At 40.4% G+C, this 18,718-nt stretch overlaps 3 protein-coding genes across 3 annotated transcripts in view; all 3 read left to right on the top strand.

Moving 5' to 3' along the window:
- The first annotated feature begins 248 nt into the window (after window positions 1-248).
- Window positions 249-1,063, top strand: LOC103362588 (transcription factor HES-2-like). The gene is made up of 3 exons (XM_008288984.1): window positions 249-338; window positions 447-630; window positions 735-1,063. Exons 1-3 carry the CDS (start codon window positions 249-251, stop codon window positions 1,061-1,063), a joined length of 603 nt encoding a protein of 200 aa, XP_008287206.1.
- Window positions 1,064-14,566: 13,503 nt separating this feature from the next.
- Window positions 14,567-15,507, top strand: LOC103362587 (transcription factor HES-2-like). The gene is made up of 4 exons (XM_008288983.1): window positions 14,567-14,662; window positions 14,770-14,865; window positions 14,979-15,066; window positions 15,176-15,507. Exons 1-4 carry the CDS (start codon window positions 14,573-14,575, stop codon window positions 15,505-15,507), a joined length of 606 nt encoding a protein of 201 aa, XP_008287205.1. The 5' UTR covers window positions 14,567-14,572.
- Window positions 15,508-17,421: 1,914 nt separating this feature from the next.
- The window catches only part of acot7 (acyl-CoA thioesterase 7), a 63,266-nt gene continuing 61,969 nt past the window's right edge, over window positions 17,422-18,718 (top strand). Inside the window, exon 1 of the mRNA XM_008288981.1 lies at window positions 17,422-17,492. Coding sequence (XP_008287203.1) covers window positions 17,458-17,492 — 35 coding nt within the window. The 5' untranslated portion in view covers window positions 17,422-17,457. The remainder of the gene's footprint in view (window positions 17,493-18,718) is intronic.

The raw sequence follows: 18,718 nt of genomic DNA, 5'->3' as shown, positions 1-18,718 counted from the left end.
CTCCGCATACCAGCGTATAGACGCAGGGGCCCAGAGGGACCAGATGGCGCAGACAGGACCTCTACTCATCTCCCAAAGGCATCGCCCCCCCGGTGTCAAACCCAGCGCACAATGGCTTGTGTTCCCTCCCCTCTGACGCCCCGGAGCCACATAAATAGGAGGCTCTCCAGCTCTGCGGCACACTTCAACTCAGCCGCTCCCAGAGCAAGTATCTCCCCTCCACAAGCACAACAACAAGCAGAAACGAAATGACTCCCAGCATCAGTGCTGAGGCCAGCCAGCCTCTCCCTGCCAGGTCCACCGTGGCCCAGAGAAAACAAGCCAACGAACTCAGAAAGGTAAGGAAAAGAGAAACTGCATCACTGTGTGCTTTACTGGTTAAGTTTTCTGATTTTATTCCACTAAATGTGCAGCTGAATAACGTTTTTTCATTATTTTTTTTTCAGACTCTGAAACCCTTGCTGGAGAAAAGAAGACGTGCTCGCATCAATGACAGCCTCAATCATTTGAAGAGCCTCATTCTGCCCCTTGTTGGCAAAGATAACGCACGTTACTCCAAACTGGAGAAAGCTGATATTCTGGAAATGACCGTCCGCTTCCTCAGAGACCTGCCTTCCTCCCCAGTCAAAGGTGAGCATCATCTCCACAATACCTTGTGCAAAAAAATCTCTTATTACTTTCACACATGCTTCATATGAAATTCCAGTCACTGACCAGATCTCTTCTCTCTCCAGACTCCGCAGACAGTTACAGAGAAGGCTACAAAGCCTGCCTTCAGCGCGTCTCCGCTCTGCTTCCCAAAACAAGTCTGGATCAAGACGCGTGCCAGCGGGTCAACGACTTCGTGCAGCAGTCCATGTCTGCCACAGTCACCCCAACCTGCCTGAACTGCTGCGCTCAGAGCTCCAGGACTTTGCCTCAGATCCAGCAGAGACTCCTGAGCCTGAAATCCAGCTTCAGCTCCAGACCGGAGATCCAGTCCCGCAGCAGCGGCGCAGTGGCTCCCAGCAGAGCGCAGTCAGGCCCGCAGCCCGTCAGCGCTGCGATGTGGAGACCCTGGTAGATTAGATGGACACTTGACTCATGTGTTATTTATTTTTGCGATGTTTTTATTGTCATTTGTATCTAAATAATGTTAGTCTCAGCATATAAGAAGAAGAATTGTTGGAGTTGCTGTTTATTTATTTAATTCAGCATTTGACTCGCTTTGCGTTTAATGCCAGAAGGCACGAGCACAGATCTCCAAGAACCTGAAGTCTATGAGCTTTTTAAAAATGCAATCCTCTTTGGGGTTTCAGAGATATGGGTTGTAGATAACACTTTTGTAAAACCCCAAGGGTTATTTGGTTTGAGGTTTGCACGATGGACTTAAAAGTATTTTGGTCTGTGCAACAGAATAGTCTGTAAACACTGTGTGTTGTAGGATTATATTGATTCACTCATTTGAGGAAAAAAAATGTGACTTTTTTATTGTTTTTTCATTGACAAAAGATTTTCAATAAAAGTTCTTTGAAAAAAGATGTTCGTGTTGTCTGATCTTTGGTTTCCTGAAGGATGTCAAATTTATTCTTAACCTAAGACCTTCACGAGAGGATTCTCAGGGAGGTGAAAGGAACGAAAAAGGCGCGCAAACGCACGAAGCCACAGGTCATCCAGAGCCATTGATGCTGCTGAGCAGCTGCTCTATTGTTGCTGATGTGAGGCGCCTCTCTGGTTGCCGCCAAATTTGTGGGAAGAAGCTGCGTCGACTGTGTGATCGGAAACACTGAGATTAGTGAAGCCGTGAGCTACAAAGAAAGGTCTGGCAGAACTCCAAAAACAGTAATGACACAGCATAGCCTCACAAATCAACCCGTTATTACTGCAGTATGATGACAATTAATACAATGAGGTTTGGTAGTTTTTCTATGTATCCCAAATTTACCACTTTAACTAAACACTATTGGAAACTAATATACTGATGTCTCATGTGTTTATTATTCATCCTATATGTAAGATTCTACAGCTTTCTGTGCACAGTTTTCTTTTCTTTTCTTTTCTTTTCTTTTCTTTTCTTTTCTTTTCTTTTAAAAAACCCATTACAGGTGCTTTGATTTGCTGGATATAACGCATTTGTGCATGCTTAAACCCAATAAGTTTAATAAGAATATTATTAGAGTAATAGTGTATACTGTTAGTTGACCAACAAAATGAATTTTCATCAATACATTCTCCATTCTTTCTAATAATGACACTCCAATATGACTTTATAACTCCTTATTGAATGCTGAGCAATAATGACCTGTACCTGTTCCAGTAGCTGAGTTTATAAAGTATTATTTTTTGTGGTGTTTTTAAAACTTTGTATGACTTTGTTTTAAAATCACCATAAAGCTGGATGGATGCTCAAAGAATGGAAACATACTGTCTGTAAATTGGTAAAATACACGTTTGAGAAAATTAAGCGAGTTTATATCAATATCAAGAAGTTCTTCTGTATAGAACTATGTTGGGATAGAGGATAGAGAGTGGTCATTTAAAGGAAAAGATAAATACCAAACAAACAGAAAGACACACATGCAACTCAGAGGTACAGTCCAAATGCTTGATCTACATTCATTTGCGGAAAATAAAGTAAATTCTCTTCAGATTCCTGCAGAAATCACATTCTGTTAATACTCTGTTAGAACTGGAAAAGACAAATCGCTTTTGAAAAGAACCAGTTTACTCTGATTTTAATTGTTGAAAGTTCAGGGGGGTAAAACATGGTGTAATAAGTAGAGATCATATTGATAGAACTGACTGATAGAATTGATTTTGAAAACTCACATCTGACAGCTTAACAAATGCATGAGACCACCTGTCTCATTTGTTAAGAACTATGTATATGTGTAGACCATCAGCATCATAAAGTGCTTTAACTCACACTCAGCTCTCAACATTTGACCATTTGGAACATGAATGAGGAATTTCTAACTGAATTCACCTTTTTATAACCAAATTTGAGCCAGCTCATAGTCAACCATGAAAACAATTTTTTTCTGTCCAGGAATGCAAGTAAATGACTATAAATAGACGTCTTAATCAAGAAATAATAATGTGCTTTACTATTTTTTTCATTTTTTTTGTAAAACAGTAAAACTGAAAATTCATGGATAACAATAATAATTATATTTTCGTATTAAAAATGTCATTTTGGTTCGAGAAACATTAAAAAATGATTTAGGTAATTAACAATGCTGTTAATTTAAGGCAGCTGTGGCATAAACCTTACATTGGGTGGTGGTCTAATACATTTGTAAAGCACTGTTTGTTCACTATATTTCACGTGTTTCGTTTAAGTTGATCAGATATGAAGATATTGAGGTTGTTTTTCTATCGATGGAATATGTGTGTTGCTGCTGTGTGTTTTGTTATTAGGATTGTGAGTATTTGTTTCATGATGGCAGATGTAGGAATGTGTTAGAAAATGTAAATGAAATGTTAAAATAAGATTTAGGCATCTCATAAAGTTAATGTTTGTTGTTTGCTGTGACAGGACAATGTTGTGATGGGAGGGGAACTTGTTGTGATCTTAGATTTTAGACAGCAACTAGCTTTATTCACTTGAAATTTGGATCCTTGAGTTTTAGTTAAAGTTGTTTGGAAACTTTGACAATATCCTGCTGTGGTAGTGCAGCAGGGAGGCTAAAGAGAGCAGAGATTCATTTCCTAATCTCTGTTACATTTCAAGAATTATCCAACATCATGGTTTGGAATATAAGAAACAAACTATCTTCATTATCTTACTGTCCTGATTACTTTGTCTTAGGTTTGATTTTCTGACTGTACAGCTACAAATGCAACGTATCCCTCGATTAGGCGTTGAGGAGAGAATTGCTCAGTCAAGTGTCCTCTTTGTGAGTACACTTAGAAAGTATTCTGGTTTTCCATGTAGACAATCTTTTCTGGCCCTGTGATAGACTGGTGACCTGTCCAGGGTGTCCCCTGCCTTCGCCCTGAGTCGGCTGGGATAGACTCCAGCCCCCCCGCGACCCTAGTGAGGATTAAGCGGTGTATAGATAATGGATGGATGGATGGACAATCTTTTCTTAGCACATGTTTAATCTAAGAGACGGAGGACTGAACCTAGATTCATCATTCTGTTCAGGTAAAGTTTATATGAGGCCTTAGTTATCAGGTGATAAATGTCAGTCATTTTAAATTCCCTCCTTTTTGTTTTCATGCACACCCGTTTCATTTGTCCAACTCTGGCTGCTGAGCCCTCATAAACACCAGCTGAACTTCAAAATCTGTTGCACAGAAATGGATTAGACTCTGTCCTCCATCTCATATAAGCCAGTTATATACAACATAACTCTGAATACTTCAGTATTCAGTTTACAGGAAGAAAAAACATTTTTTTTGATAGTTCATTGTTATTTATCATAAGAAAATGGCTATTTGTAAATATTGTGCTGCTGGTTGAACAAAAGAAGCACTTGCAAGATGCCTTATGATGGTGCTTTTCACTAATTTATTGATCATATGATGATAAAAACCTGAAAAAAGTGGCGTATTTTGATACTAATGACTTGAAAAAGTAAACTAGGATTAATTGTACAGTTGTTGAACTAGTTAAGTTGCACTGGCTTGAAAAACCAAGAACAACCCTTTTAAGAACACTGATTTTCTTTCTTTCTTTCTTTCTTTCTTTCTTTCTTTCTTTCTTTCTTTCTTTCTTTCTTAGTAACAGTTTGAGGCTGATAACAGCTGAAAACCAGCTTGTAAACTTGACCTTACCAAAGACTAAGCTACTCAGTATATAAATATAAACCATCTACATACGTTTGAAGTGCATCTACATGTTCTACACATGTACAAATATTTGAATGTGTATGTGAGGATTGCTGTGGTTGTTCTTAAATACAGTGTTAAGACTAGAGTTGTGTTACTCCTGTTGAGATTAAAATATGTGTAAGTGGACAAATCATGGATTGAGTGGGCGCTTGTTGGAGTCTTGGGACACATTCACCATCACTGCATTGACGTTTTTGCAGACAAGCGGTGGTAAAGAGTGGGAGCATGAGAAGAAATTAGTAGCTGCAAGGATGCAATGATGATTAAAAACAAAAGATTTCATGACTGTTAGTGACTGTGCCTTTATCTGTAGTTGTTTGCTAAAGAAAAGGGAATCTGTGCAACATAATGTGATGTTACCATCATTTTCAGGTGGCTATAAACCACAAATGTCTGCTTGACTGTAAGAGATAGAACAAGGCTCAAGCATAATCTATGTTGTTGGAAAACTCATAGAAAAAGTGTGAGGAGGTCTACCGTCTAACCATTCGCAGGAAAACACGTTTTGTCTAAATAGTGATTCAAAGATAAAAATGATTTATGAAAAGGCAGTTTCATGAAAATAAAAAAAGACACTGACAACCAGGATGTTGTGTCTTTAAGTATGCATCACCTTTAGACATGTTTGTGTGTTAAATCTCTATGTTTGATGATTCTTATTATCCCCAAATCATCTGGCAGCAGTCCATGAAGTCATGGTCAATAGAAACTGGTCAAAAGTTTCAGGTAATGTTCTCCTAAAGCATCAGAATGGAAAACATTGGATCTCAGTGACATTCACATGACTAGCTGGTTTGAATATTTCTGAAATTGCAGCTCTAATGGGATTTTCTCTGCAACAGTCTCTAGAGTTTAATCACAAAAAGCGTCCAGTCAGCAGCATCTCCACTGAGTGAAACCTCATATTGATAAACGGGGTCAAAAGATAATGAGCAGAGTAGCAGTAGTAGAAATGTTGTGGTAACTCCAATAATCACTCTGTTGTGACAACGAAAGCGTCTCTGAACAGGCAGCATATCAAGCCATAAGACAGATGGGCTACAGCAGCACACCATAAGGGGTTCCTCTCCTGTTAGCCAAGAACAGAAATCTGAGGCTACTGTGACCACAGAGTCGCTGGAGATACATAAGAACTAGAATTTCACGTACAGTGTATATCAATTTTTAAAAGCAAGGTTTTCCTGAGAAAATAAATAAAAACAAAAGGACAGTAACATTACAGCAAGTGACATCAGACAGTAAAAATCAAAAACAGAAGCATGGCAGATCAAATCAGTGCACCTAATAACACAAGCACAAACAACGAAGATCTGTCTTTTATTGTGACCTGAAATGTTCAAGAGAACTTACTGACTGAATGATGTGGAGCAAGGTTCTGTACGGCTTTATAAACTAGGAGGAGGATCTCAGATTGGATTCTAAATTGAATTGGAAGCCAGTGTTGTGTCATCAGAATTTGGGTGACATGGCAGCAATATGAGGTCTTAGTAAGAAGTAATCCTTCTGCAGAGTTTTGAACTAACTGTAAATAGATAACAGCATATTGGCTTTAGCAGGACCAGAGAGCACTGCAATAGTCTAAACAGGAGGAGAGAAAAGCATCAGTGACCACTTCCAGCTGTTGGAAAGATGATATTTTTGCATTGTTTCTCCGGTCAAAGTAGCAGGACTGAATATGTGTCTTGACATGTTTACCAAATTTCAAGTGGTAGTCAAAAATGATGCCGAGGTTTTTGGAGACAGATTTTTTTATTTGTAGCTAATGAACCAAAATGTTAGTCGAGACATGATCTGGGGACAAAACTACACTTTTATTTTTACTGGGATTTAGTTGAAATGATGAGGCATCCAGTTACTCTCAGCTAGGCAATTGTGCCGAGTAGTTCAAATGGAGAATTCTGTGGGCTTAATAGATGAGTAGAGTTGTATATCATCAGCATAGCCATGATAAAACACACAACCCAATAGCATAGATAATGGACAAAAAATGGGTCCAAGAACTGACCTTCTGAAAACCCTACTTTGCATCAACTGAAACGCAAAACTTGCAGTTAGATAAAAATGAGGAAAACAGGTTTAGTGCTACATCAGATATCCCATTTTTCTAACTGAACAAGTAGAATAGCGCGATTAAATCATGTCTACTGGTACAACCAGTCTAAAGCAATCAAAATGGTGTTTTCACCAAGTCCTGACTGCATTCGTATGTCATAAGCTGTCATGGTGCTGATTTATCAAACATATCATTTTCTTGAACCAGCTTCAGAATTTGCTTGCAGACTATTTTTTTTCTTGGATGTAAAGGGCAAGTTAGAAATGTGTCTGTAATTCATTGATACACTAGGTGCAGTTTCTTTAGAAGAGGTTGAACAGAAGCCAATTTGAAAGATTCAGAAAAATGGCCTGATAAGAGAGACCACTTCATATTGAGCAGAGATGGTCCAATAATGTGACAATGTCAAGGGGAGACGAGTTCAGGAAACAGCATCAGTCAATACACTAAGAGACAGAAGAGGAGTGATCTGGTAGGACAGAGCAGATGTAGGATGGCTCGGTGTGGGGGTTGGGCGGGCTTGGCGGCACAATGAATGCTCATATTCTGTTGATTGTATCGAAGGAAAAGGAATGACCATTTTTCTTTCTAAATCTTTCACTAGAAGTGTTGACATGCTGACTAAAGGTTGGGACATGGTATAGTCTGGTCTGATGAGTCTCCTTTTATGCTGAGATATCCAGATGATCAATTCAGATTTCAGCTTTAATGGTTAGAATCCTGCTTTGTGTCAGCAGTCCAGGCTGGTGATGCCAGTGTAACGGTGAGGGGAGTGTTTTCTTGGCACTTTTTTGCTCCTTTATGCCGATCAATCATGGTTTGAATGTCACAGCACCCCTCAGTGTTCTTGTTGACCATGTGCATACCATTATGGCCACAATTACCCTCCTTCCAGCATGAGCACGACTTCATGAACATCCCAGTAAGCTCAGTGTATTTTAGTGGCTTCTGTGGTCACTAGTATTAGTATGGTGGTGTTTCTAATAAAGAGATTTCAGACGTAACGTGGCCTTTTGACAATAAACAGAAACAGACCCTTTATGTCAACAGATCTCAACAAAATGATCTAAATTCAGTAAAACACAATCAAATATTTTTTTCGCAGATGTATCGTTGGTAGCAATTGAGTCAGAAATCAGAATCAGAAAGCCGTTGTTGTCACTATATGCAAAAACATACAACAAGATCAGGAGCGCAACTCCCTTGTTGCTTAAAAACTATACACCCTCTAATACAGGGGTGTCCAATCCTGGTCCTCGAGGGCCACAATCCTGCATGTTTTAGATGTTTCCCTCTTCCAACACACCTGATTCAAACGATCAGGATTGTTATCAGGCTTCTGCAGAGCTTGATGATGAGCTGATCATTTGAATCAAGTGTGTTGGAAGACGGAAACATTTAAAACATGCAGGATTGTGGCCCTCGAGAACCAGGATTGGACACCCCTGCTCTTATACATACACTGCATTCAGCAATAAATGATTGTCTTAAAAAGTGACTAATATATAAATAATAAATGCAAATGAGATCAGTCAAAAGTGCAGTAATGCTCTCAAGTGTGCTGCAATTAGCACCAGTTAAAGAGTCAAAGTGTCCTAGAGTTAAAGAAAGTAATAAAAAAAAACCTGTCTCTAAATGTGGCTGTTCTAGTCTTTGCTGTCAGTAACATCTGCCTGAAAGCAGCTGCTGAAACAGATTGTAGTGAGGATGTGTGCACTTTATTATTATTTTTGCTTTCCTGAGGATGCGAGAGGTTGCAGTGCTCTCCAGGGAGGGCAGCGAGTAGCCGATAATCCTCTCCCCAGAGCGAATTATCATGTTGAATCTGTGTCGATAGCCCTGCGTCGGCTTTGCACAGACATGTTTCGTCATTTTTCTGTGTTCAAGCACACACACATTCCCTGACTGAGATCTGGACTCTGACTCTGTTACCGTAGCGTTACACCTGGACATGAGAAGCAGTTTTCCAGCAAGACAAGGAGTCTTGATGAAAAACCACTTCTCCAAGTTGTCAATCTCTTTTAGCCCACATCAAGATTCCCTCCTGGAATTTTTAGCTGCATTCACTCAAGACTAATTCATGCTCTTCATGTCCGTGTATTGGCAATTGTGTATGCAATGTAAAATTTGTCATCCACTCAAATCTGTGCCAGTCAGCGTTCAACCCAAAAATGTTTGACCACACAGACTATCCGTAGTCCGAGTGTACCTAATGTAGTATTAATAAAACCACATGTGTGTCTTCTGTCCGGTTTCAAATGTCTACATCAGTCATGCAGAATCAGGAACTGGCCTTTACAATCTAACCTCACAATCCTTCCAGGACCTGCAGTAGAGAATCTCCACAGCATGATGTTGCCACCACCGTGCTTTACACTAGCAGTGGTACATTGATGAAGACATGCAGAGAGTGACTTAAAGCGGATATTGTAGTTGTGGTCCTAATGCATACCTTCTGACTGAGATAACCTATATTTTGATCTTTACCACTCTCCCATGAATCTTAGACAGTAGTGGCCTCCCACACTGGTCTCTATCTTGCATGGTCACTCAGTTGTGCTTTAATCCCATTGTGTCTGAAGGGTTTGGGTTGTGTCCTTTGTCTTGAACGTGTGTTGCCAGGATACCGACTCACCAATAGTTAGGCCTTTCAGATACAGTTGTGTTTATAACCCTCACACACAGTTTAAACCCGTCGACTACACACAGGTGATGTCCATTTACCTAGTTTAGGGACTTCTACAATTAAATGGCTCTAGCAATATTTAGTAGTGTTAATACAAGGTTGGATGCGTATTTGTATTTTTTCCCACCTTTTTTCAATTTAACTTTAGCATACAGTGGTTACATTGAATACACTCTAATTCAGCTTTGTAGATGAATAAAACATTAACGCTTACAATAGAATTAATACTTTTAATATGCAGTCAAAAGACTAAAATCCAACAAAATCAAAATGAAGAGTTCATTTGCAAAAACAGATAACTCCATCTTCAAAAACCTTCAGAAAACCCACTTCTCCATCATCTACCTGACACAAAATCAATCAAACTTAAGTTATGTCTATTTTTGTCATTTCTACTGAGTCAAATCCACTCAACTTCAGTTTGATTGATATTATCTCAAGCAAACGACAACAGAAAGTTTTCTGAAAATCTACAGAAATGGAGTTATCTGTTTTTGCAAATGAACTCCTCAAATGTACATATAAATTTAACATAATATATATAAAAATTGTGACAATGCTTCGACTTCTTTGTTGATCTCACTTGTGTACTTGCTGCCTCCATTGGGAGAGATTTGCCGCTAGTTTAGTATTTGGCTGTTTTGGCATTTCATTACTTTCATTCTCTGAGTCCATGAAACAACAGTTTTCATAACAGCCGTGATGCTGCAAAGTTCAGCTTTCAGAAGGAAGCAAAGACCAACTTAAATTAATTCTCATTTAATTTGATGACGTTTATCTTGCTTTGCTGACAAAAGGAAGAATTGACGGCAACCCATCATCATTTGAAAACGCACCTCATCGAGGCTGGTGGAAAGTTTGTAATGTTTCAGTTGAAACTCTCCTGAAGCAAGACTTTGTGCACTAGCAAACCTTTTCAGTTTTTAATTTTTCAATACATTTTAATCATACTTTTCCAATTTATTTTATTTGTAAGTGTTTGTGTCTCATGAAGACAACAGAAATAGTTGAATTCTACGTTATTTCATACCAAAGCTAAAAGGCTACTAAAATGTCAACACAAGATCTTCATGAACAGAAATGGTTTGCAACAACTCCCCAGAAAGATCAAGCAAAGCTGAGATTATTGCAAAGATGATTCACCTGAAAAACATGTCACAATATGTCTAATTATATATTTTCCTAATTAGACATGCAGTTATGAGAAAGACTCATCACATCCTATGGAAATTATTGACTTTTTTGACATATTTGGAAAAACAAACTTAAACTTCTTTTCCTCAGAAGCTGTAGCCTCTTTAGCAGGCATAACAAAAGCCCCCTGATGACATGACTGACAAACCGTTTTGATCTGATGTTCTTTTTTGACAGAAAAGGCTTTTTTTTTCTTGGCATAGCTCCCATATAGGTCAAATCTCTTTCGAACTTTCAAGGCAACACTTGAAACCGAGAGTTGCTTGTAGATCTAGAGAGGATATGTTGGTTTTCTTTGGAGATGTCGTTTTGCATCACAAAGTCTTCTCTTAGGCTGAATTTGCTGGGGCAGCCAGTCCTGGACTAATCTGCAGTTGTTTGACATATCTGCATCTTGCAGGTGATTTTCAGTACAGTGACAGTAGTGCCTTAAAACCATTTGGAGATCTTTTTAAATATCTTGTCAGACTAATAGGCAAACATCCATCCATCCATCATCTATACACCGCTTAATCCTCACTAGGGTCATGGGGGGCTGGAGCCTATTCCAGCCGACTTAGGGCGAAGGCAGGAGACACCCTGGACACGTCTCCAGTCCATCACAGGGCCACACTTAGAGACAGACAACCAAGCACACTCACAGTCACACCTACGGACAATTTAGAATAATAGGCAAACACCTTCTTCTAAAAGGCCTTAGTGAGCTCTTTGAATATTGGCATGATGATATCAAACATTTAAATACCAAGAAAATCAGACTTTAGATGTCAGAGGTTTAATTTAGTGGCATCGTATGAGAAACCTTTGATTTTAGGTTCAAATGGCATGGATTTGAAGATGTGATAAATGAAGGAGTGTTCTGACTTTTTCCATGTGGCTCAGCTGTTCTTTCTTTCTTTTTCTTTCTTTCTTTCTTTCTTTCTTTCTTTCTTTCTTTCTTTCTTTCTTTCTTTCTTTCTTTCTTTCTGTAAATCATACAAAAAAAAAAAATACAAAATGCCAGTTTTATGTGCCACTGGCTTCAGTGCACCATATTTATCTGCAGGCAGAGACACTAAACTATGTCTAAAAAGCATTCATTTCTATGGGATGTAATAAGAAGTCCCACAGAAACGGCACAAACTGGCGCGTTGTGCTCCCATTGTGCACAAGATCTCTCTGCACATCATCTGCATGTTGGATATAATGAAGGATTCACACATTATACAATATGAACACATCCTTTTTTAAATTTTCAGTAACAGTTTAGAAGTGCTGGTCCATGTGTGGTGATCAAATGTGCGTAAAATAGCTACTGGATGCGTCGATCTCCGCGTTTGGAGACCCTCGGCTCACATCAAGCTGCGGCAAAAGTCAGTGTTTCTCCCCCATCCCAGCGCTCAGTAATTCCCATGAAGTGTCGGTACGTTTCCAGACAAAGCTCCCTGTTATCCGGCCTGCACAGATGGGTTGCCGACGCCGAATTTGCTTGAAAAGACAAAAGAGGACTCTAACCGTAAGCGTAAAACTGAGAAGTGCCCCCCTCAGACCCCCCCATCCCATCCCAGCGGGGCGGTGAGGGGCGCGTGCAGCAAGTGTGCCTCTCAATTTCAGGCCAGCGCTTGGCTTCGTGGATGTACCGAAAGATCATGTCCATATGATGCTGACATCCCACATTTTGACTCTTTTGCATGTATTTATGAACATATTTATTCACATTTCAGATTGTAAAAACACTAAAGATACACACGTATTTGAATCACTCGCCCCCAATTCCATATTAATGTCCTATTGCACCATTAAAAGGGAAACTGCACGAGTAGTGTGAGGTTGATAATCATTTGCAGAAGACATAAATAATAATACAAAAGCTTGCGGGACATCTCATTATTACACTTGTGTTTGTACATTTGTTAAATTGGATTTGTCCTCCTGTTTTCTGAAGTTTATCCACGTCACAACCCCTCCAAGTTGTGCGTTTTCCTTCGTGAACGACATATGAACACGTTCTTTGTTCACAAAGTCGTGCAACACAGACAAACATCTTTCACCTCAATCACCAGACTGAGCATAGCGTTTCGTCATCACCATGCAGTACTAATAAACAAGCATTTCATGATAGCTTGGACGCCAAAATATCCAAGAGTCAAGCTGAAGGAGACAATTGCAGGATGGAGTAAAAAAAAAAACAAAACAAAACAGGGGGGTCGGAATGGTTCGTTTCGGTTGGACACTAACAACATGGGCCCATTAGAAGCATGCAGATGGGATACCCACGCCAAAACTGCGTGGAGATCATGTGTCGTGCGTGTGAAGTTTATTTGAAAAAAAAAGAGCACGAGCATATGCAAGAGTCTGTGCATGTGTGTGAGGGAGCGCGCATGGATGAGAGCTGGATGGATCCACGGTGCGACCGGGATACTCAGGAGGAGAGGGTGTGTTGGGGGGTGGAGTCGTACACGGAGGGTGAGGGTGGGGTGGGGAGGGGAGCTCTGTAACAGACAGCCATCTGGTCCCCGTGGCGCGTGCTGCGCGCGTGGTTCCCCTGAGTGCAGTGGCATTTGATGGGTTGTCATGTTCCTGCAGTTTTTATTCAAAATCCGAAAAGCTTCTCGCTGTGGTTCCCTCAGGTTTGTTTCACAAACTTTTACAGTGCGTAATGCTTGTGGTTAGTAAAGAGGCCACATCACGCCCAACTTCAGGTGAACAATTTTTCAAAACGCTTAATACCTTTAAACTGAGGTTCATTTTGATATTTGGCGGTGGCTTTTGTGATTTGCAGAACATCGACCAGCACCACCCCCCACTGTTTTTCAGCCCCCACCTCCCTGGGTGAGGCGTTGGCAGCAGTGGGATACACCCTACAGGTACGGACTCCCCCCGGGCAGAAACAGCATAAAAACGTCATATGCAAAACTATTGTTGTCAAAATCTAAGAGCAGATGTTATTTGGAAAGTAGCGTGGCTTGGGTATGTGATTGGAGTCTGTATCTATGAGGACACCCTTCCAAACACGCAAGCCTGACCCCTATGCCAGTAAGGCATGTATTGCATCCTGTTGTTGTAAGTCTGTATATTTATTAGAAAATACGCAGCATTATATAAATGATATATATAAATAAGACAGGGGCAAATGACAGAATCAATTAAAATAGAACCGAATGGAACAGCATCAGCAACTTTAGCATCCAAACAAATCTTACCAATGGCCAATTTCCACTGACAATTAGTTGTTCTGAAGAAAACATTCTGTGCGGAACCCAGCTTGTCATATTTTATTGTTAACTTAAGAAATAAACGAATACCATCTCGCCTACGTTTTGTTTTGTCCCCTCTAAGCATTGCGTAATTACGCACCAAGCAGCCTATGTAATATTTTATAAACAAAACCACAATCGACTCCATTAACAATATGAAACAAAGGGTATAAAAAGGGAATATTTAATATAATATAAACTTTTGAGTTTGCAGAATTGTTATTTGGTGAATGAGCATTCGGTGCGTCCACACTTTGAGCTACTTTACGCACACAGTTTTTCAGCTTTTTTTGATGCATATTTTGTTTAAATTGGTCTATGGATCATAACGCAGACACGCCCTGCAGTTAGGCTTGGATTAAAGTAGAAGACAGATGGTTATCTTGCCAAATGTGATGCTTTTGTGTTGTTTTGATCGAATCCGGGGACAGTCCAAATCGTTTTGTTTCGGCTTGGGGGCGTACCCGTGACGCACGGAAACCGACGCCAAGAATCTGGATAAATACCGCAGCTCCCGGCCGTTAGAGACACATCCTCACCGATATCGGCTTTGAACATTTCTGTGGCACAAAGACGACGCTGAAAATGTCTCCAAACATGACCTGTGAAGCTCTCCAGTCTTTTTCTCCACGACTAACTGTTGCCAAAAGGAAGGAGGCTCTTGAGCTCAGAAAGGTAAGCGAAGTGACTGAATTCTGCTTTATTTTCTAAAACATTTTCACTTATATCTTACATATAATGCAACGACTGAATACTAAATGCTTCGTGTTCTTTTTTTCCAGACTATGAAACCGCTGATGGAGAAAAGAAGGCGCGCTCGTATCAACGACAGCCTGAACCACTTGAAAAACCTCATCCTTCCCCTCACAGGCAGAGATGTAAGTCATTTCAATATGCATTTTCAATATAGCCACGTTGCAGATGTAACCTAATAGCCAAGACAGCGTTTGGACTCATTGGATTAACATTTGCTTTTTTTGATTTTCTCCAGAAAACTCGCTATTCCAAGCTTGAGAAAGCAGACATCCTGGAAATGACTGTGAGGTTCCTCAGCGACATTCCACCTGTTAACACCAAAAGTGAGTTCTCGTTCTGCTTTCTTTATCATATTTTGCTAATAAATGGATAAACAATGTACAATTCTTAGTATTTTTGAACAACAAAACTAACGTTCCATCACTTTTTCAGATTCCGCAGACAGTTACAAAGACGGCTACAAAGCCTGCCTCCAGCGCGTCTCCGCTCTGCTCCCCAAAACGAGCCTGGACAAAGACGCGTGCCAGCGGGTCAACGACTTCGTCCAGCAGTCTGTTTCTGCGACCGTCACCCCAGCCTGCCTGAACTGCTGCGCTCAGAGCTCCAGGACCTTCCCTCAGATCCATCAGAGACTCCTGAGCCTGAAATCCAGCTTCAGCTCCAGACCGGAGATCCAGTCCCGCTGCGGCGGAGGCGCAGTGGCCCCCAGCAGAGCGCAGTCAGGCCCGCAGCCCGTCAGCGCCGCGATGTGGAGACCCTGGTAGATTGTAGTGGCTGGTTCTCCCAAAAGCCGCGAAAAAAGACTGTAGTATGTTTGATATGTAGAAAACGTAGTGAGACAGCATCACTTGTAAATATACGCAGTGATTCTATGCTTTGTTTCCGTCGATGAAACGCCAGAATTCATTCTGATTTCGCATTGAGTATTATATACTTATCTTTTGCGCACGAGTCTTTTGTCCTGTTTAAGTTGACAAGTTTAGACGGTCGTATTTTTTTAAATCTGCATGTATGTATACGGTAAATATATTTAGTCCTATCCGTGGGCTAAGTGATTAAGGGCCATTAAAACAGCCCTGTAAGACCCAAGGGGTCATCGTTTGTATGAATTTGCACAATAGACATCAGTGTCCTGAGTCTGTGCAGATGAGCTTTGTAGACATCATATGTCTCCGTAAGTATCTCTGTTGGGATGTGTTTTATTTTTGCTATGTACAGCAAGTCTTGTATATATGTTTTATACACAAATAAAACTGCGATGTCGTGGTTAGATCTTGTGTTGTCCATTTGTTTACATTTTATGGTGATTTGTAAGAATATTGGTGCCAACCTTCTGCCATAAAAGCTTGTTTAATGGAGCCATATGGAAAAAGGACGCGTGGTCTACAGAATGCTCTTCACACACAAGAACATCTGTGAGGGGTGGGCAATCCTGGTCCTCGAGGGCCACAGTCCTGCATGTTTTAGAAATTTGCCTCTTCCAACACACCTGATTACTATTACTAAAAGGCAACTCTGTCCACACTGTAGAAACAGACCCATAAAAAATGGTTTCCAAAAAAAAGGAAGAAAAAATCAATAAAAACCCCATTGCTTAACTGTAATGTTCAAAAACTGTAGATAAAATAAAATAATAATCATAATATCAGGATTATTATTTTTTTTTAGCAGATTAAAAAAATACACCTACAAATAATACAATTTTACTCTTAAACTAGCCAAAATAACAAGGAACAAATAAAAATAAAATAAAATCTAAAAAAAAACCAACAACATGGGATTTGTAAAAATACAAGGGCTGATGGTCAAAACAACAACAACAAAATTATTCACAATTTTTCAATCTTTAGTAGACATAATTTTTCATTAAAATAACCACAGATATCTGTTAAAGCTATATATTTTTGCCTTGTCTAAATATAACTAAAATAGCTTAATTTTATAGTCAAGTCATACATTTTAAAAGATTACATTTTTATATTACCTAAAAATACAGATTGTCTATGAGGCTGTTATTTACAGTTTGGGCCTGTTTTTATATGACTAACATGTAAATAATAGTTCCCCCCTCTGTGGTTTGTTATCTGCAATGTAACAAAAGAAAACACTGTCAACTAACAGTAAATTGTTTAATAAAACTCTTACAAGACTTTTCTTTCCCTGTGTAACACTAGATGCATAAAAACTGAACCCACCAGTTTGGAACTAAAACTTTGTGCACAAATACAGTATTTCATTACAAGGAAACGCATCCCTGTTGAATCAACAAAGAACTGTGAAACGAGGCACATCTGAATACAATAAAAGCATTGTGACTGAAGCGTGTTGAGGTAAAAAAGCGCACAGCGGGCGTCATGGAACATGTTTGGGGCACCGCGGTCTCTGTTGCCCTCTACCGGCGGCTCCAGGTAGTGACCCGGCTGTAATTCCTATTTCATCATGTCTCTCGCTGAGCCTTCCTCTTTAAGCCACTGCATGTAGCCTCAGCTACACCGCTCCTGTTGGGATTCATGTATTTATTATAAGATCTGCCTCTATCGTGACACCTCTGCGTTAAACAATTTCGCAATTTCAGTGACGTCTCCGTGTGTTCTTCCACTCAATGAGTCATTTCTGAAAAGCCCGTGTGAGCAGAGCAGCCGGAGGATTTCCCCTCGCATCACACAGGATCCTGGCTGCAGCCCCCCCAGACAGCTTCTCACCATCACCGAGCCATGTGCGAGGCAGCATCTTCCCCTCAGTTGTGCAGGTAGGAAGCCTCGCACGACGCCGTAACACATGTGCGACCCGCATAATAACGTGGACGAACGACGGGAACGGCGCGGCGGCTGCCGGTGTCTGTGCGTGCGAGCTGCCGGCAGGATGGTGATAACCCAGATAATCCGCCGCGGCTGCTGCTGCTCTTATTAGACTCGGTGTGCGCACACGGAGCGTCTGCGGTGGTCGACGGTGTTTATTCTGAGCTTGCTGTATCACAAACACGACGGGATGTGCGCGCTCCGGCCAGAGGTTCAGACTGTGATGACCTCAGCGCCGGTAGGACGCGTTCACACGGCCAAGGACACGTTAGAGCCGCCACCATTTGAATTAAACTTCCGTAAAAGTTTAATATTAGGAACAATTTGAAGGGAGTAGTGAAGCTGGACTGGCTACATCACGTGTAGCCGCTCCCTTATTTATTTACCCAAAGACAATAAGGAGAGGAACGACACCGAAAACAAACAGCCATCTGTGCCTGGTAAAGCAGCAGTGACTGGTACCTATTAACAGACCGTTTCAATGAGGGGACTTCATTTCCCAGAAGCATGCGCGGTTTGTAGTGCTTGTTCTCGCCTGTAGGTGGAGCCACATGTCACTCTCTCTGTTGAGATGTTTCATAAAAACGCCTGAAAATTCAGGTGAAAATGAATTGAAGTTGTTTCTCAGTCTGCGACGTGTCAGAACTGAGCTTTATGTTTGTAAAGACAAACCCACGCTCTTCAAAATGATCCTTTTTAAATATTTCTTAACTGTATTTTTAAGCAGCAGTTTACTGTAACTTTACAGATGTCCCCTGTTTTGTTAAATTACAGTTAACAGCTAGTAAAATCACGGACAAAAAATATTAATTTACATGTTTGTCCAGAATTACAAACTTTTGACAAAGCAGATGGATTATAATAATTCCAGCTCAGTGATGTGAGCTTTTAGCTTTTCCCACCGTACTACACAACAAGTCCAGACGAGGTGTCTTCGCTAATTCAGAAGGCTTCACCGCACTTTTCACACTTTGTTGACTTTACGTTATTAATTTATGTGACTCATAGTAACATTTTTTCCTCCATGCTACGGGGGCGATAACCGTATTGACACAGAGATACAGGAAAACAGAATTTCCGGTTTAATTTTGGCAGCAATGATGTGGTTCGCAAACATTTGGAGATAAAAATGAACATTGGTTTGCTGAGTTTGAACAACCAAGTCTCACATCAAATC

This window comes from Stegastes partitus, unplaced genomic scaffold (genome assembly GCF_000690725.1).
Source record: "Stegastes partitus isolate 25-593 unplaced genomic scaffold, Stegastes_partitus-1.0.2 Scaffold586, whole genome shotgun sequence".
NCBI lineage: Eukaryota > Metazoa > Chordata > Actinopteri > Pomacentridae > Stegastes > Stegastes partitus.
The sequence above is the reverse complement of the archived record's forward strand: the minus strand, read 5'-3'. Positions and strand labels throughout refer to the sequence as shown.

Excerpts from the sequence above, each read along its gene's own strand:
- LOC103362588 (XM_008288984.1), top strand. The coding sequence starts at position 249 with ATGACTCCCAGCATCAGTGCTGAGGCCAGCCAGCCTCTCCCTGCCAGG. Across the intron at positions 339-446 it reads AAGCCAACGAACTCAGAAAG|ACTCTGAAACCCTTGCTGGA; the intron begins GTAAGGAAAAGA and ends TTTTTTTTTCAG. Across the intron at positions 631-734 it reads GCCTTCCTCCCCAGTCAAAG|ACTCCGCAGACAGTTACAGA; the intron begins GTGAGCATCATC and ends TTCTCTCTCCAG.
- LOC103362587 (XM_008288983.1), top strand. The coding sequence starts at position 14,573 with ATGTCTCCAAACATGACCTGTGAAGCTCTCCAGTCTTTTTCTCCACGA. Across the intron at positions 14,663-14,769 it reads AGGCTCTTGAGCTCAGAAAG|ACTATGAAACCGCTGATGGA; the intron begins GTAAGCGAAGTG and ends CTTTTTTTCCAG. Across the intron at positions 14,866-14,978 it reads TTCCCCTCACAGGCAGAGAT|AAAACTCGCTATTCCAAGCT; the intron begins GTAAGTCATTTC and ends GATTTTCTCCAG.